The sequence below is a fragment of the Ursus arctos genome, unplaced genomic scaffold (assembly GCF_023065955.2).
Source record: "Ursus arctos isolate Adak ecotype North America unplaced genomic scaffold, UrsArc2.0 scaffold_23, whole genome shotgun sequence".
Lineage (NCBI taxonomy): Eukaryota > Metazoa > Chordata > Mammalia > Carnivora > Ursidae > Ursus > Ursus arctos.
In genome coordinates this window covers 11,737,597-11,757,789 of record NW_026622908.1, presented here as the reverse complement: position 1 = coordinate 11,757,789, position 20,193 = coordinate 11,737,597, and the positions used below count along the sequence as shown (strand labels likewise).

Genomic DNA, 20,193 nt, shown 5'->3' with positions numbered 1-20,193 from the left:
AGATATATATCACCATTTAGGATGCAGGATCACTGAAAATAAGCACATTTCCCTTCTCTGATGCTGTCTCCTTAGATTGGGCCCAAGTATTAGGGAAAGCTGCTACTCATAGATCTTTGCTAATTCCCTGAAATTCCACTTTAAAAACGTTCAGCCCAGATCAGGTAAGACATGGCTCCTTTTAAGTGACCTGTCCAAATTCTCCCCACCCTTCAAGTCTTCCTTCTACCTCAGTTTTCTTCTGATGAAGGCAAAAGACCCCCCATTACTCTATTCATCTGGAACTCTGAACAGTTTGAGAAATGTGGGAGGCCTTTTCGTGAAGCATTAAACACAGCGATTCCCAAATATAAGGAATCCATATAGAGGAAGACAAAGCCAGGTCCTTGAAGCTCACACTTCCTGGGAGTACTGTTTAGAACTTAGGGCTTTTAAAATAATTATCCACTTGATATATTTTTATCCTACCAATTTTTTCTGTTTGGAGAGAAAGGAGAAAGTTTTCAGTGCTTAATACTTCATCTGATTTATCTACTCCCACTATATTTCAGGAGAAGAGAAGGGCAATAGGTAGGTCTATCTGAGGTTTCTAAAAGTCAATCATGAGTTACATTCCCAAAGAATATAGTCAATGAAATATTTTAATGAAAACTCAAATCATGATTCAAGTCCAACAAGGATTTGGTATAAATCTCCCAAAAGATATTAATTCAGGGTTATTACCAGCAAAGGACAGACTCAGAAATTTTCCTCACAGCATATTAACCTGTGCCTGTCCTTTTTTTTTTCTGTCAAATAGTCAATGAACATTTCTTTAATACCGCTCAATTCTAGAGAAGGGAAGGCAAGCCGTCACAGTTGTACTTCAGCTTTATTTAAACACAAAATATCTGAATGCCTAAATTTTCCAATTTTTTAAGCATACTATGTAGACACAACCTTATAAAACGTTTATTTGTAGATCAAGTCAAAGATAACCTGCTGGTCCGATTAACATGCCAACCTCAAGATGGCACTCCCGCAGTCCATACCTCAACAAGGCCCTGCAGTATCCTGACAAAGATGACACACCCATAATGCACTCTGGCTGCTGATGGGATCAGCATATTCAGAGTAGAGGTAAGAAGTATGGCAGCTCCAAAAACCCTGAAAAAGAAAAGGAGTTAATAGATCTAAGTTTCTCAAGTCAAGTCAACTAAAGGCAATTTTAAGGTAGATTTTTTTTTTCCTAAAAGAATAAGATGTGTCCCGGACCTGATGAGTTAGCTACTACAAACAGATACTTTGACTGTCTTGAAATGTTACATTATTGAAGCACAAGAAATAAAAGAAAGATTCAATAAATCCAGTTACATGCACTTATATTTATTTTCTTCATAGATCTAATTACAAATTGCAAATATTGGGGCGCCTGGGTGGCTCAGTCCGTTAAATGTCTGAGGTCATGACCACAGCTCAGGTCATGATCCCAGGGTCCTGGGATGGAGTCCTGCATCCGGCTCCTTGCTCAGCAGGGAGCCTGCGTCTCCCTCTGCTTCTCCCCTGCTGCTTGTGCTCTTGTCTCTCTCTCTCTGACAAATAAATAAATAAAATCTTAGAAAAAAAAAACTTTAAAAAAATTGCAAATATTTACCAAATCATTGTCTATGGTTTGGGTTTATATCTCAGTCTGCAACGTAAGCTGCTTTGGGGCAAGAGCTTTTTCCTCAGGTGCACTGTTATGTCCCTAATACAGCAGGGTGCCTGACAGAGCAGATACTCACTGGAAAGTTGTCAAAAAAATAACAAAGGCCTGAATGGAGTTTTATCTCACATTATACGACTGTTTGCAACTTCCCTAGAAGCTGCCTACACATAAACATTTTATGAATGGAATTATATTTTCAATGCCCCGAGAAATCTCATGGTCAGATCCCACAGCACAAGTATTTATAATGAAAATAACTATTCCTTAATATATATGGTTCTTCTTTCTTCTTCGTGTATGTGGGCGGGGGTACTGTCTGAGGCCCACCTCTCACTGCGCACATGCACGTAATGATTCAGAGAAGAATTGCTGGAAATATGGTGCTCACACCTTCCTCCATCTGCAAGCAGAAATTCCACTCTGTTCTTAAAATACCTTCCATAATGTTCACACTAAGTAGGAAAAATATTCCCTTAACTGGGGAACGTTAGAAATATCGTCTTGCAGAGAAGTTTGGGGACACACTATCTCTAATGAGCTAAGCTGTGTGTCCTGTGTAAGTTTTCTCCAGCTGAACATTGAGCCTTGAATTCAGTGAAAATGGTCTCATAGAAATTCTGACTCTTCCAAGGGGCCCATTTAAGCATAAGGAGTTAAAGATTGGAGTTTCTGAAAGGGCCTTGATCATTATTAATCAGCTACTGAAATTTGAGAAACGCCTTTCTGAAGGGCCAAAGTGGATCCTAGACCAGGTCAAATACTTTTGTTTACTTGACGTAACCTAATATCCGCCTGTCCTTAGTGCTAAGAAGTCACTCAGAAGGTAGATACCCTGTTCCATGTTTCCTCTGTGCTATTTGCTGAATAGGTATCTTTCGGTTTGAGTCAGAGAATAACTGATTTCCTAAATTTCTGTCGCAAAATAGAAACTTTCTATTTCTAAAAATGATTACTCCCATTAAAACACCATATACCCTGGGGTGCCTGGGTGGCACAGCGGTTAAGCGTCTGCCTTCGGCTCAGGATGTGATCCCGGCATTATGGGATCGAGCCCCACATCAGGCTCCTCCGCTATGAGCCTGCTTCTTCCTCTCCCACTCCCCCTGCTTGTGTTCCCTCTCTCGCTGGCTGTCTCTGTCGAATAAATAAATAAAAAATCTTAAAAAAAAAAAAAAACACCATATACCCAGTGACATTAAACTTCTGCCAAATATGTATTTATTTTTTCAGAAAAGAAAGGCAAAATCCCATAACCTGTCTTTATAAAATAAGAACTCCAAATTGTTATAAAAATTGAATTAAAATGCATTTTTATTAACCATTATTTTTACGTTGAAAGAATTTTCACCTCTCTTAAAAATGCAATCCAAATGTTCTTGTATGCAAACCTCAGGACATTTTGGAAGTTTCCTTTAAGGCTGAGACGAAAGAGGAGAAAGTGTATGGGGCATGTTTCCTGGACTGAGTGGTGAAAGGTGCAAGTTCGCAAAGGCCAGTGAGAGGAACGTCTGTTTCTACTATTCTGGGAGTGCGCGTGTTTGACCTGTGTCGCAGAGAGGGTGAAAGCAGGAAGGGCAATGACACTGGAGTTTCGGTCATCTGGGTAGGCTGCCCGGGTACTGCCAAACTCGTGCTGACTCTATTTTCTGTAGGTGTATCCCACGTTGCTTATGATTCTCAATAATAAAAGAGACTGACCCTGCTTCAGGCTTTACAGATAATGAGAGCCAGAGCTACATGATGCTACAGGATTTTTTAAAGTGTTTATGTGATTTATGCATCCGCCCCATTTAGCCTTCAGAAGAATCTCTTCAAACTGTTGTCCATGAACCAGCTGCATCAGAATTCTCTGGAGAGCTTATTAAAAATGCAGATTTTTCACACCAGACTTTTCAAATCAGACTGTGCTGGGAGTGAAGGCTGAAAAATCTGTGTTTTAATAAGAAACCCAGGTGATAATTTTGCATGCTAAGATTTGCAAAAACAAAAACAAAAAAAAAAAACCCAACACCATAAGGTTTATAACTAGGTTTATCTAATACGTGTCTTCTTTTCCAATAATTTCTTAAAAGTATGATGCATGAAGTTTCGTTTCTATGAATAAAACTTTCAACCATCACTTTCTCTGAAGGGTTTTAAAATACCGCGTCTCTCGACATGCTAGAGAGAGATGAATTTTACCCGTTCTGTAGCTCAACGTTTCCCAACGTCCACTCGATTGAGATTTCAGGATGGACAATTCTTTGTTGTGGGACGCTGTCCCATGCACTGTATGTCTAGCAGCCTTTCTACATTACAAGCCAGTAGCGTTTGCCCCCAAGTTGTAACAACCAAAAATGTCCTTTGGGGGACAAAACCACCCACCAGTAGAACTGAATCAATTATGAACTCTTTGTTCAACACCCACTACAGTTAGACCTAAATCTAGTAAGTGCTTCTTCAACTTGCTAGACACCATGCTAACATCTCACATGCCATAAAATCCACAACCACTTCACAACCCTGTGAGATGGGTATTATTCATACACCCATTTTATAGATGAAGAAACTAAGCCTGGATAAGTGAAATCCCTTGCACACGTTGTTTGTCAGTTCCAAGTAGAAGAAACCTGGTTCAAATCTAGTCTGTCTGATTCCAAAACCAGTGGGTTTTACTACTAGGGTTTTCATCTGATCATGCACACATGCAGTTAGTAATGTGTTTCGGGATTCTGACTATAAATTTAAATAATAATCTTCACAAAGCTATTTGAACTCACCGTACGGTTCCTGAAAGAAAACATCAATAGATCAGTTCCAAAGTTCATTTTCCACTCTTGCCCTGGATATTGTTTCTAATTATATAATCTTGTGACATATCCAAATGCTTCGTACTTTTAAGTTCCTAAATTCTTTTAACTGTCCCTTTTTCATTATTAGTTGCTATTGGATCATAAAAATGCATGGACTTTTTTTCTATTTAAGAAGGAAATCCATCGGACTTTTCAGAATCTCATCTTCTTTTTAAAATTTTATATCATTGTTCTCCAACTCAATACCCAGGTAATTAAAATTCTGATTATCAAAATTCTTGCCCAGTATGGGAAGCCTTCACACTTTCTCTTGCTGTGCTACACAGAGCCAAAATTAAAGCAGCCACTTCATTCAACATTCATTTATGCATTCACACTCCAATTCTTTGTGAGACTATATTTAGAGTAGGACACAGTGCTGAGGAGGAAAAGGGAGCTAAAACTTACAGAGCGCTTACTATACACACTCCACCCACATTAATTCATTTAATCCTCACAACTACGCTCCGAGCCACATATTCATCTCATTTTACAAATAGGAAACTGGAGACAATGGTTGTGCAAGATAAAAGCAAGCAGTGAAGTGGAGACTGGAATCCAGGGCTCTCTGACATGAAAATCTGTGCTCTTTCATTGATATGAGGCTATTAGGCACTCAGGAGAAAAGATAAAGATGGCCCTGGGTGTAGTAGGAGAAAGGAAGGGAGAGACAAGTGGCAAGAGACAACTTAAGCCAAAAATCTTAACAGGAGTACTAATGAAAAGAAAGAGAAGGGAAAGGGGCGCCTGGGCGGTGCAGCGGTTAAGCGTCTGCCTTCGGCTCAGGGCGTGATCCCGGCGTTCTGGGATCGAGTCCCACATCAGGCTCCTCCGCTAGGAGCCTGCTTCTTCCTCTCCCACTCCCCCTGCTGTGTTCCCTCTCTCGCTGGCTGTCCCTATCTCTGTCAAATAAATAAATAAATAAAATCTTTAAAAAAAAAAGAAAGAAACTAGGTCAGTGTTTAAAATGGCTGGACATTGTGGTATCCGGTACCCCGAGTAAAAAAAAGTAAGACCATCAAGAGTGAGATTATGAACAAGGAAGGTGTGAGCAAATACAGATTGAACAAGGAAGGGAAGAACAGGGTCTGTAAATCCGTGGCATCCGGGAGACGGTGCAGCATAGAGTGATTGTAGAGGGTAAACAATGATTAAGCCCTTAAAGTGAAGTAAACACAAAGCTTAGTAGAATTAAGGGGAGAGGGATCTATGAGGCCAGGGAGACAGAAAGTTATCAGGATCCATGTAAATTTAGGCAAGACGATGGCTTGCACAGGAGCAAGGCGCCAAAGCCAGTAATGGTAGTAGAGGCGGAGAAAGTGACAGAAATACGGTACAGAAATTTTTATAAGACCCTAGCTTCGTCACTTAATAACTGTGTGACTGGAAAGTTAGTTAACTTCTCTAGGCTTCTGATTCCTTGTCTATAAAAAGGGCAGAGCCATGGAATGGTCAAGAGCATGGATTCTAAGGCTAGGCTGCTTGGCTTCGAAGTTCATTCCTGTCATCTATTACTTGAGTCATCTTGAGCAGTTTAACTAACTACGCTACATTCCTTGTCTGCAAAATGGTGATATTAACAGAACCTATGATTTATTATAAGTAAAGCATCTAGAAGAATTCCTGGAATATCCTAACGGTATTAGGATCTGTGCAACGCAGATATTCATATATTGCATGTCATAGGATTGCTGTGAGACTAAAAATAATGCACTCAAAAGGTGCGTGGCACATAAAAATAAATCCATAAATGTGAGCCAGTCAAGTAGAAATAATAATAAATTGCCAATGTTTATTGAATTGTTAGTGTGTGTCAGTCACTGTTCCAGATTCTCATTTTAAACTAACAATAACATCAGCACGCTGCTACTGCTGTCCTTATTCCATAGATAGAATAGCTAAGTGCAGGTGGGTTTATATAGCTGGCTGCAGGCACATAGAAACTGAGTGGAGAATTATGGTTTGTCTTGACTTGGTCCAGTTGTAGATCCTAGCTCCTTACCTGCGAAGCTCTACTCTACTAGCAGCAGAACTAGTACTCACAAATGCCACGAGCAGCAAATAAAATGGCAACAATTTTGGAAGACAAAAACATGCTGAATAATGGATGATAGCAGCAGGGAGGAGTGAAAAAGAGGATTCAACTTCTGTCCTATGTTTCAAAGTAGTTAAATTGAGAAGCTTATTTGGGGGGGGTTGTCTTTTTATGAGCAAAGTCTAGTTTTCAAAAGAGAAATGGAAGAAATAGAACTAAGTACGGAACACAAGTTCCAGAATATAAAATGGTTCAGCACAGCAATTTTCAGATTTATCATTCGCGATCATCATCTTAGGGGGCTGTTCGAACACAGATTGCTGGGTGCCAGAACTTTGCGTGGGGCCTGAGAATGTGCATTTCTAACTAGTATCCAGATGATGCTGATGTTACTTTTTCTGACTTGAGAATCATTGGTTTAGCCATACTATGCTAGATATTCCCCCGAGACATCACAAAAAGGACAGATCTGGGGCAGGACTGGGGATAAACCTAATATGGACAGAGGTAGACAGAGCTGGAAAAGGGGGTTTAACCTTAATTTATAGAGGGGAGGGGCAAGAACGGAACGGAAACACCTGCTAAAAGGCGCAATATCCTTTACAAAGCACGAACTGTAATTAGATGGTTGGGTCAAACCCAAAGTGAAGTCCTCTGGCCTAATTTCGACTGTCCTCACTGACCAAATTGACTGAGCAGCTGCCATGGTTCTCCCGGGGACATATAAACAGCATAACATAATATTAAGAATAAAAGCTGTGGTTACAGCATGTGAATTCAAATTCCAACTCTGATTTCTTTCTAAGTATAATATTGGGCAAGTTGTTATTACTTACATTCTCAAAGCCTTACTTTTTCCATTTGTAAAATGGAAATAATAAGTTTTCATACTTCAAAGGACTATCATGAAGATTATATGAATCAGCTATGGACCTTGGACAGTGCGTGGTTCATAGTAAATGGTTCCTAAATATCAGCTAACATACAGGAATTTTCCAACATTCATTAGAGTTTTCAGAGAATTTGTATTCTTTGCCCTTTTTTTCCACCCCAGCATGCTTTTGCCCTGATTAAATAGTATTGTTTCTGTAACAAAGGATTCAGAATTGTTCCATGTCATCTTGAAATTCTATCAGCTTAGGGGTGCCTGGGTGGCTCAGTCAGTTTAGCATCTGCCTTTGGCTCAGGTCACGATCCCGGAGTCCTGGGATCCAGCCCTGCATCCCTGTTCAGTGAGGAGTCTGTTTGTCCCCCTCTCTCCGCCCTTCCCCCCAATTTGTGTTCTCTCTCGCTTGCTCTCTCAAATAGATAAATAAAAATCTTTAAAAAAAATTCTATCAGCTTAAAGTGCATGAAGACATAGAATAAAAATTCTGTGTCCCATTCTGAAGGCATACAGAACGGCTTGAACCTCACCAGGCTCCCAGTCTGTGCCTCCGCAGGCCGGCTGCAATCCCTGGCAGGAGACAAGACATTTTTAAAAACTGTACGGCATTGTCCAAATTATATGTGTCTTCGTACTTGGCACACTTCCACCCTTATCCCTAATACCTGCCCACCACACACACACACACACACACACACACACACACCTCTTTTTTGGACTAATCTTTTCTCTCAGATGTCCCTCAAGCAACTGTAGATTGCTTTTATAAGACTTAACTCAGGAGATCCCGTGTTCCCCTGCCCCCCTGCCTTATTTGTGGGGAACATTGTCCAGGTCTTTATTTCACTTCTTCAAACCCCAGGATGCTAGCAGAATGCTTTGTACATCATGTGCTCTTAAGAAATGACCACCCAGGGGCGCCTGGATGGCTCAGTTGGTTAAGCGTCTGCCTTTGGCTCAGGTCATGATGCCAGGTCCCTGGGACTGAGCCCCACATTAGACTCCCTCCTCAGCGGGGAGCCTGCTTCTCCCTCTCCAGCTCTCTCTGCTTGTGTGTGCACTCGCTCTCTCTCTCTCCATCAAATAAATAAAATAAAATAAAAAAAGACCATCCAGTTACTTTTGTATAAAGACTTTAAATAGAGGGCAATGATAACTTCCCTCCTGAGGTGTATGTGGCTGATAACAGATCTTTCTCCTTTGAACCTTTATTATTCTGTTATCCTTTTCAATCAATTGACCATTTCTTTGTTCTTGCACTTTTAGTGGGGATGAACTGCTGTTCTGGGTATCCTAATAATCCTAGGAAGCTGAGTTACTCTCACAAAATAACTGTAGGATGGCGGCTATGGACTAGGACTGAGAGTATTCCTGTGGATAAATCCTCACTTCAGATAGCTGCTGAGTTCAAGTACGTGGCCGGGTCTGGCCTCATCCTTGTCTTCCCAACAACACTGTAGAATCTTCTGAAACCAACTGCCATTACATTCTCTGTTCATCACGGCATCCTTGAAACCACTGTCTCTAAAGCTCTGCTTTCAAAATCGTCCTCTTAAAGAATCCCACCATTTATCAATTTTTAATGTCGTCGTCATGTATATTGCATTATGCTTGACAGTCATTAGTTTTGTTTGGGCCGATGTCAACAAAAAAACAGACAGACGTAAGCATTGAATATATTTTTGATATCTCAGTAGAAGGAAATAGATTATATACCAAGAAACATTTACTCTTCTTGTGAGTTTCATTATCTCTAGCGCTGGTTCCAACATGGACACATAATTGCATTTCATAGCACTGCTGCTCTGAAAGCAATCTCCACCATGATAGGCTTCCAAGTTGATGCTGATTAGAAAGCTTGTCTAAAAACCAAAATCATGCAAAAATGTTTTAAATTATTCCACGGCCATGTTCTTTCCTATGAGCCTAGCCTAGCACTAAGTAATACAGTGAATTTTTTTAAGGGACTGTAAAATAAATATTTTAAAGAACACACAGTAAAGTTATTTAATAGGAGAAATGTGTTTAGTAAAGAAGCACATCCTTTGAAATCAGACGTACTGGGGTTGATACCCCAGCTCTTCCTCTTATCAGCTGGTGATTGGGGGGGAAATAGGTGCTATTGTGTGTTCATTTCTCTCATCAGTAAAACAAGTGTTAAGAATGTCTGCCTTACAGCCTCTATGAGGAAGAAAGATGATCTCTGTACATAAAAAGTTGAGCAATACATATATTTAGTATTGTATTCCATTCTAATTTCATCTGCCTTCTGAAATGAGGAACTAAGGCAATTATAAAAACAATTTATAACTCATATCCTCTCTCTTCCCACCCCAATACAAATGTACTATTTAGGGAGAGGTAGAAATGTTATCCCTGAATGATCTACTTCACATTGATTGAAAAGCTTTCCTGATACTCACTCATCCTTCTCCATTGTGCCTGGTTGGAGTAGACCTTCTATGTTTCCATTCAGTAGAACTGGCTTTGTTTTTCCCCGTTTTAATCTAAAAGCTAGATTTCTAGACTCTTTTTATCTACAGGGAGGAGAACGTTGTCCTTTACCCCATCATATAAATTAAGCAATCATGTTACTGCTTGACTTCTGTAGGCCTAAGAACATCTATGCTGCAAAAAGTTTCATTTTTACAATTTTTTTTTTTTGTCTTTTGAAATTTCATTGTGGATTTTCTCAGGTACATTTTTTATGTTTCTCAATAGGCTAAATGCTAAGTTTAATGACCTATCAAATAATAATGTAGTTTATTTGAAAATGTTTTAATGAATACTGATTATAGAATAGAAATTGAAGGCTCATTCAGTATAAGTAACCAATCACATGTTTGTAAAATTAAGCTGACTTCTGATTTATATTCTGAGTTTGGTTTTGGTTTTTTGGTTTGCTTTATAATCTATGTCAGTTAAGAAGCTCACTTATGGTCTGATCCACCACTTATTCCAAATAAAGGTAAATAATATATAGGTAAATAAAGAAATGTTATACTTTCCATTTAAAAAAAAATTTTCTAGAAACAAATTTCCCCAAATAAACATTTGTCTATTTTTAATATATTTTTTTACTTTCTCAGTTGTAAATTTAAGTTCTCTATAATACCAGGCAGTATTTTTATCAGTATATGTTATATCAGGCAATAGATTCATATCAGTACTACATATAAAAATAAACCATCAATGCAAATGCTAACAAATTACACACAACTTTTTCAGCAATAAACTAAACTAAACCATTTCTTTCACTGAACAATTAATTAAGCCGAGCCATGTAGTCATTAATTAAATAAATATTGCCAAACTTGAAGAATCCCAGAGTAAGTTGCATCTCAACTAGCATGATGTCTCATTTGGCCTCAAGTCCTTCTCCTTATACAATTGGCAGCTAAAGTTCTACCTGAAAAACCCATGTTTGTGAATGTAAGTCAGAGGTGGGTGTCAGTAATTGGGCCAAGAAAAAAAAAAAGGCAAAGAAACATGCAAACTAAATGTGACAATTCTGAACATCGCAAATGCCTTAAGAACAGGATTAGAAAGTGATGGGTGTTCTCCATTTCTCAAAGAACATCATAATCTCTGCGAAATAAAATAAGGGCCATTTGCTTATTGAGATTGCTTTTCAGAATGATAAACCACTTGAAAGCTACTTAAAATTGTTGTTTTCCTCATGATTTCCCCTGCAGCAAATGACATATTAAAATGAATTCAATTTGCTTATTTTCAAGTTAAAACCTAATTTCTACTTGTTTTCTTTCTGCTTGTTACACACACACACACACACACACACACACTCTCTCTCTCTCTCTCTCTTCTTTGTCTTCCAGTGTGAAATGACTATATTCTCTTATACAGAATGACTTTAAGGACGTGTGTGTGTGTGTGTGTGTGTGTGTGTGTGCAGTAGGAGGCTCTGTATTACTAAACCGATTGCCCAAATTGAGAAGCGTATCATGCCCCTGACACAGAAAAGGTTGGAAAAGCAAATGCAGTTGCTGAAACCTGCATCGGGCCCTGCCTGGTGATTGACATTCAGTGCGCTCCGCGGCGAGTTAGCTGAGAAATCCTCAGTCAGGTTATTTCTCCATGACCCACAGCCACAAACACCCTCAGCTACCAAGCCCACCCCAAAAGGATTTGCCTGGTAGAGGTGAAAGGAACACTGGTGACTTGTCACTTCTACAGATGATATCCATTTTCCCCAAATCGATCAATGCATTTCCATTTGGACAGTGGCTTGTCACTTAACAGGGAGCTAGTGTTCCTCACCCCAGGTGTGGCACTAATCCTATCCTTGAGGGTGTGTAGCAGTAGACCGATTCGGCTGTTTAATCTAGTTAATCTAATCAAATCAGGGCTCAGGCGCCTCCCTTTGTCACATCTGATGCCCCATTCCCATATTTAAAAAGGAATACACAAGCACAAGCCAGCCCTCTGGGTCCCTTGGTACATCATTAAGTTGTAAAAATGACTTCATCACTCATGACAGAGAAATTAGACAGCCCCAACAGTGGCATATGGCAGCGGGACAATCATTCCACCAGCTGCCCACCTGACTCCCTCCTCCCTCAAAATCCTGGCCCTCCCCTCCAGGGCTGGCTCTGCACTGCGGTAGAGGGCTGTGGCAGCCACAGGGGAGCCCAGAGCTAGTAGAGGGTGAGAGGAGGGGAGAATGGAAGGAAAGAGAAGCTCATGTCAGCAAACCACGGGCAAGCCCTTAGGGAACCCTCCCTCTCTCAATCCATTTATCCATCTTGTGGAAAGGTATTTTCTTTTGTCAGAAAAAGGAAGGTCTCTTCCGCTTTGTCCCAGACTCCTAACCTACAGAGGCCACAATGGGAAGACAGCGAGATGTCTAATAGGCTGCTAGAGGAGTGAAACAGAGAGTCACCTCTGGCCCTAAAGGAAGAGATGATGATAACCCATTTCCACCACAGCACAATGGTGGTCTCTTGCCACAGCTTTATGTTCATAGTCTAAATTATTTTCTCACACAAAAGGAATCTGCAAATGTTTCTTACTGAAGGGTTACAGAGCCTCTGCTTGTAATGGACATTGCAATGGATAGGTAAGTGGAGAGGAAAACAATGAGAGATGATAGATAGATAGATAGATAGATAGATAGATAGATAGATAGATAGATAGATAGATAATGTTTACATATGTGTTTGGTAATGACACTTAAGAATTCACTTCCAATGCTTATTACAGTAAATAAAGCACATCTTCATTGTTTTATTTCTGTGAAGGAAAAAGAATAACACAGGTAAAATTGTCCCTTCCTGCGCTTAAAATATGAAGACGTTATGTTCAAAATATCTTCATTCCTCTCTTTCTGAAAACCCCTCTCACAAGAGAATTTTTCAGAATCAGGCAAGCCAGAATACTTACCTAAAGTATACCAAATTTCATTTTTATAAATGCAAATTCACATGAGTTAACAGATTTAAAATCCATGCATTTGAATTTGTTGATTTTTAAGTATAAACTACTCTCTCTTTTGTAACAGTGGTATGAATTGAGTTGTAGCCATCAAAATCCCAAGGAAGAATCTCTTCTCTTTTGCAGACAAATGGTCTAAATTACCCAACCACTCCGTCCACCCCCTTACCCTTCACCCCCTTGCCCAGTGATGCTCAAACTTCTGAAATATTGTAGGAGCCCATATTACGAAAGGGCTGGGTAGGGAGAAAAAAAAAAGTACTAAATGCCATATTTCCTCCTATAGAAAATCACACTATTTGTTTAAGTCATTGTCAAGCTCGGGTTTTTGTCTCTTGCAAAGAAAAGAACAGAATCATTCACGCTGTAGCCAAATCATTTGGGAGTCCATACACACACACACAAATACAGTATGTTTCTCTTGCCACCAAAACTGAAGGATCCCTTGGGCCAGCTAAAGGCTTCTCTTTTTAATTCTTGGATTTCTATCCTGGATTTGGGCATGATAGATTATGGGCACTCACTGAGAGAGCAGACGGCTCAGCTTGCTGCTGAAAGTGAACTTCGAGGTGAAGTACATAGTATCAAGCAGAGATGCTAAATGTCAGTGTAGAGACAGCCTGAATTCATGCATTGCTGGGCACCTGAGTTTTAGTCCCAGTCTCTTTGTGATCTTGGGCAAGTCACCACCTCCCTGATTTTCTATTTCCTTTCCTAGTATCTAAGTGAGAAGATTGGATGAAATGAGCCTTATCCCTCTCTAATATGGGCTCTTTCTGTTAACTGAAGTTCACCACATGCTACAGACACATGGGATCCTCAATCTCTTATTCAAATAAAGAACTATTCTTTTTTCTTTAGCAAAGGTCAAGTTAGAAACCCAAGAAACACCTGAAAAGACAAAATGTTGCACCAGGAGTTAAACACTTCCTAAATAAAGAAGAGGAGTGGGGGAAATAAACTATAACTTTCAGCAGAGAAGTCTAACCTCAAACTTAAATGGTTATAATGCCTGACTAGAATTCAAAGACTGAATGCACTGAATTACTAGCACTCTCTATACCCTTGGCTAAAAAGCTTTCCTAAGACAATTCTTCAAATGAGACTTAAGGCATTTTCAGTGAACAATAATTTTAGCTATAAATAATGTGTATGGGAAAATAATTTTAAAGCTAGAAATCTGGCAGGTGGAAAGATGCGTTTTTATCACAATAGAAATAATCCCTTGGCATTACTAATACTTAAGACAAATTTAAACATAAGTAATACTGAATGGCCTTAAGATATTATTTATTCTTTCATTTTTTTTCTGAAGCTAGGACCTTATTAATAATGAATGATAACAGCCAACATCTAATGAGGGCCAGGCACTTCTAAGAACCTTACACGTATTGTCTTATTTAGCTGTCATGACACTCATATCAAGTAGGTACTTTGATAAGTCCCCTTTTACAGAAATATAAACTGAAATTCAGAGGAGTTAAGTAAAGTTTAATGTCATTCAGTTATTAAGTAGTACCTTCGGGAGTCTGAACCTACATGGTTTATCTTTAGAACCTGTATCTTAACCACTCTGCCATACTGCCTTTTTTAAAATGCCCAAACACTTTGTTGGGATGGTCATTTTATTCATTCAACAAGTATCTGTCTTGGGCCTGGCACTGTTTGAGATGTTAGGGATACAGCAGTGAAAACAATGTGGATACAATTGCTTGCTCTCATGATGCTTACACTTTATTGGACAAAGCAAAAAGATAAATCGGTGAAATATGGGTACAGCAGCTGGCATTAAGCGCTTCATAAAACCTAAATCACCATCGGCAGATCAAGAAGACATGAGTAGGATAGGAAAAAATTTTAAATAGGGTTTATAAGATACTGTCACTTAGAAAGAAGAATAGTCTTTGTGAAGATAATATTGTCCATTGAAATTGGACAAATATTGACCAATTATTCTTTGGTAAATCTGACCATCTTTGATTACGCCCTTTGCAAAAATTCTGTTTTTCTCCTGTTTAGTACTTGCCTAGGTTCCTCATCAGTCAAAATGCAAGGTAAAAATAATCCTTAGCTCTTCCACATTTGTCATGGTCTGGATTACTGTAAGCCCCGTGCCCTGTACTGTTTAAAGGCAACATTAACTTGCCCCCAACACATTGTTATCACTATAGTAAATATGTTCTCATCTAGAAACACTACAGATTTTATAAGGAATCTTCTTTTGATTCCTCATCCCAAAGCCCTCCAGGGAGGTGACTACATTCTCCTGTCCACGAGGTGCCACAGCCCTTTAAGAAAAGACAAAGGAAAAAATGATGCAAGAGTCCTCTGGGACTGAGATTCTCTCCCCTAGCTTTTTTACTCAATGAGGAAAAAAGAAAGAATACTTAGAGTCTGACCAGAAAACGGGCCAGGAATCTGTATTCTGATCAAGGGTGCAGCTGCTTTTGCTTAAAGCATACAATGGAGAAGCCACATCAGTGCTGTTGGTTTTTCATTGAGAAATTTGCCAGGAGGTGGATCCAGGAGCCCTTCTCTCCAGAGGAGCCGCCTCCACACACCTAGTTCCTCTCCTCTGGTTCCGCCCAACTGTGATGGCAAACACTTTCCAAAGTGAGCTTCTTTTACACCCAGAGGGAAAGGAATCTGTCCCCAGTATCCCACCCAAGGGAAATATTGTCCTACTATTAGACGATCTATAGGGAGAAGTTTATTTGAATGGGCATACAATATTTGTAGGTGGAAAACTGGTCTTGCTGTATTGTTTTTACTGTTTTTGAAAAAGGATCGTACTAGGAAATGTACATCTTTCAAACCAATTCTAAAAATCTCTCAGATTTTGTGTTAATAAAAAAGTTCTAAGATAAAATTCAAAGTAGCATATATAGGACCGTTTGGACATTAACCAACATGTTAACAATAGGGTCTCTGTGTGATTAATGTATGATTTTTATTATATTTTCTTTTTTATATATTTTTCTTAGGATACAATACTTTCATCATCAGAAAAGGGAAGATTATATATTTTTAAACCTGTTTTGACAGGAGGCTTCAACTGTATTTGTAACATTTTGTTATATTTTTTAAATGAGATAAATATGTCGAAACCCTAAGATCTGATGAGGAATTAATCTAGGTCTTCTGGATGTTTGTCATATCTTACAATAAATTTTAGTTTTCTCAGTCTCGGAGAACACAAGACATTGAAAACATGAAAATACTAGGTTTCCCTCTCTTGAATATCCATATAAAGGTAAAGTGAATTCAGATCCAAATCTGATTTCTAAAGTTCACAATTTTTTCCTATAAGAAAAATCTACAAAATAAATTAGAACCTGAGTACGCATCAGTCTTTACTAAACATAAGACAAATGATAGTATAGAAATGAGCTTGCCTTTTTTTTTTTTTTTTTAAACCAGGAAAACCTGTTTACTGACCTCCCAGTGTTACAAAGAGGGAAAGCTGGGGCATCCCTGGTGTTTTTTCCTGGCAGGAAAATGGTAGCATTTTAACAATTGGCAAGCTGAAGGTTTTGACTCTGAAAAAATCTTAAAGACACAGTCATTATCATTTCATTTCACATTACATTGAGTTTCCTGTATCATTTTTGCTTTGTTTGTGAATTACTGGTTGTTCCCCCCCCCCCAAGTGAAAATATTTCATATACATATGTTTGGACTATCTTTCTGGGAAGTTTATTTTGTTTTAGAAAAAAAAAATTGAGGAGAAAAGAAAGATTCAAGACATTATGCCTTAGGGATATGGAAGCCAAACATGTAACATGTTCATTACCATACTATTTAAGGAAATATTTTCTTTAATTTGATTTACCCCATCTATAGGATTGGGTTCTCTAAATAGTTAATGATTTTCATTTTAAAATGATTCCTTTTTTAAGAGACTAGTTTGTCTCCCATTGGGTCTGAGTAGTAACCATCATGATGTCAAGGTAAAGATGGTATTCAAAAGGCACTATTACTAATCTTTCACTCTCTTCTTTTGACAATTCGAAGGACTGTCCAAAAGTCCTGGCCCAAGCAATTGAGAAGCCTAAGTTAAATTTGCAAGAATTCTTCCCTAGGCTTTGGAGAGGACAGAAAAGTCTTGGGCAGGAAGTTACTGCTGGTGAATGGGATTTTAGGTGACAGAAGCCACAGGAAGAGGCCTCCTCAGAGACTTTATTGAGAAATGAGTAGGGACCAGTTTAAAAAGCAAGAGAAGATCGAGACTAGTTCGAAATATCTGCCCCAGAAAATCTGACTTTGGAGGGGAGGGAGAAAGGTGAAGTCATAGATACAAAGTCTTAGGAAAGACCCGAAGTCTTTTTTGGGAGTCTCTATGAAGCAACACTTGAAAAGGTGAGTGCGTGTGTTCTGTTTTATAATTCAGACTTAAGGAGAATTTATTTAGTTTTATTTATCTTAATATGCACCATGAAGCAAATAAAGCTGCCTCTCACCCTGCAGTGGCCAGGCTGTGCTCCTGAACGTCCCCACCCCATCAGTCCTTATGCCCCATACTTTGGTATGTCTCTGCAGGTGATCCCGACGGCATTTCTGGAGCGGGCGCTAGGACCTCGGCTGCAGCGTCCCACCACCCCCCCACCCCGCCCCCGCTGCAAAACTGGAAGCCTGAGGGCTCAGCTGAGCTCCTTTCCCACCCCCGCCCCGCCTCTACTCACTGGTGCTCATTAACAGTTGGAATCGCACCCCGGGCGCCTGAAATCCCGCCTGCCTCCATAGAAACAAATCCTTCAGACCCAGAGCACCATCTGGGCGGGCTCCGTGGCCCGGCGTTCGATGCGCCCTGCCGGGAGGTCAGCACCACAGGGAGCCGGGGCACCCGAGGGATGCACTGGCGAGAGCGCAGCACGTGTCGCTACCCCCCTAACCACACACACACACACACGCGCGCGCGCGCGCGCGCGCAGACCCTCCCCTTTGTGCACCCCCGCTCAGTCCCGGCTTGGTCCACTCTCTGCCCGGCCTCAGCTCCTACCAGACCTTAAGGCATGTCGACCGTTTGGAGTAAAGCTGGGTCAGCCAGGACAGAGAAGAAGCTGCAACCAGCGCCCAGCCTGGCTAGCCCAAATCCTCTTGGGTCCCTAATTCTGGAAGGAGGCACCAACAGTTCCTCCCCCGAGAGAAGAGGTGCCTGGGAACCAGGAGACCTCACCCAGGAGTTCCATTACCCCGCGGCTGTTGTCCTTGCCCCCAGCCTCTGAAGCGCCTTCGGAGGCACAAGCCCCAAGACCCCCAGCCCTGGGGGCGCGTTACCTGTTGGCTGCCAGCCGAGACGCGATGTAGCCGCCCGGAATCTGGGTGATGATGTAGCCCCAAAAGAAGGAACCGTGGATCATCCCCACGGTTTCCGGGTCCCAGTTGAATTTGGCTTTCTATGGGGGTACAGGGAAAAAAGAGGGGTGGAGGGAAAGAGTAGAGTCAGTGCTTGGGCTGCAGACTCACGTTCAGGAGCCCTCAACCCCCGGGGTACTTCCTGCATTCTGGAGGTGAAGGTGGCTGAATTTTCGTTTTCTAACAAAATTGAATGTATGCATTTCTATAGAGAAGAAATGCTTCTTTTAACGGAAAACCTGTGCTCATTTGAAATGTATCGCATTAATGGCGAAGGTGGACGCCCTGGCTTTGCTCCCCGACTACTGTCAGGCAGGTCTGATCCCCTCGATGAATGAGGAATCCTCTGAGCTCCAGAACTGGAAATTAGATCTCTCCACGGAGAGATTCCATTTGCTGGCTGGGGATAGGGACCCCTGACCGGGGTCCGTTTAGCTAACGCCAGCCAGTACTAATGCAGTAGAGGGGTCGCTCCCAGAATGCAATCCAACCAGGGAAATTCTGAGGAAGGAAAGTGGGGCACTTGGATGGAAGGTGAGGAGGTCGTAGGAGCGGGAGGAAAGGATCTTTCCCTGCAAAATGGGGATGGGCGTAGACCGGAAAGATTTGGAGTAGCCTGGGGAATTGGTGGGGGGTGGGGGTGGCCAGTGGAGAGGAGAATTTGTTCAGGGGCGGTCTTAAGAGCTGGGGAGGGGTGTTATCTGAAGGTCAAGGCCTAACTCCACCCTAGCCAGCCTGGGCGGCCCCACCAGGTGAACCTTAAAAGTAAATATCTGCATTTGAAAGGCGAAGGAGTCTTCCCGCCTGGGAAACTGAGGATCCTTTTTCTCCTTTTGAAAAGTATTTTGAAACCAAACGCATTTTGTAGGGTCTCCCGGAATCCCCAGAGTCCAGCGGCATTCACCGCTTCTCATTCACAGACGGTTCCCGAATTTTCTCCTCCCAACCCTTGCTTATGGTCGTTCAGATCCCTGACCAGGTAGTCTAGACCCACGGGTTTCGGTGACTTTGACGTTGACCCTCCTTCCCCTAGGCGTCACCCCAACACATTCATGAGATTACGGGACCGGACTCCCTGTGACCTCGAGGCACTCCGCGCGGCGGCTCTTCTCACGACCAGTGGGGTGGACAGCTCCTAAAGGCCCTTTGGTGGAAACTGCCGATATGCTCACAGTTGATTTGATTTCGGCTTTGTTTCATTTTTATTATTAAGAGTGTTTAGCAGGAATTGGAGGAAACCAGGGGGACATTATCACTGATATGCAGCCCTACTCCTCCGAGTGAAAGAAAAATATTTCGATTTAAATTTAGCGGACATTATGCAACTTCTCGTATGAAGTCACTCCACAAAAATCTAGTGAGCTAGATGCTATCTTCCACTTTGCAGGTCAGAAAAGGAAGGCCCAGAAAACAATCGAAAAGGGAGGTAATACTGCTACCGCGGTCTATTCCTATTCTAGAATGGCAGCGCTAGCAGGGGGCTGAGCGAGCATCCAGGCCTTCCTCGTTCAGTGGGGGGAAATGGAGCTCAAACAGGTGATGTGGCTTTGCGAACCCACACGGCCAGCGGCTGCCCACCTCCTTGATGACCTTGCCCCCGCGGTGGATGGTGCTGTTGTTGACCATGTCCACGATGGCCACGCCCAGGTTGCAGCGGATGCCGAAGGAGATGCAGAAGCCCAGGCCGCTCATGATGGCGATGATGTAGCGACGCGGCAGGCCGAAGCAGGCACAGTCGCACAGTGGAGCCTTCTTCTCCGGCACCTCCAGGGGCTTCCCATCCTCCGTCAGCTCGATGGTCTCCCCGGTGTCTTGCTTCTTCTCCAGCACCCTGCGCGGCAGAGCGGGGGAAAGGCAAGGACGCGGCGGGTTAGGCACCCCCGACGCCCGCCCATCCCAATTCCCAGGACCCGTCAGGGCTGGGGGAGGGGCGCTGACACGCTCAACT

At 41.5% G+C, this 20,193-nt stretch overlaps 1 protein-coding gene across 1 annotated transcript in view; it reads right to left on the bottom strand.

Annotated features, from left to right (window-relative positions):
* SLC17A6 (solute carrier family 17 member 6) overlaps nucleotides 1-20,193 on the bottom strand; it is a 38,984-nt gene that overhangs the window by 16,095 nt on the left and 2,696 nt on the right. The window contains exons 2-4 of the mRNA XM_026511870.2: nucleotides 19,824-20,076; nucleotides 18,168-18,286; nucleotides 1,032-1,146 (exon numbers count right to left, since the gene is read on the bottom strand). Of these exons, the coding sequence (XP_026367655.1) occupies nucleotides 1,032-1,146; nucleotides 18,168-18,286; nucleotides 19,824-20,076 (487 nt within the window). The remainder of the gene's footprint in view (nucleotides 1-1,031; nucleotides 1,147-18,167; nucleotides 18,287-19,823; nucleotides 20,077-20,193) is intronic.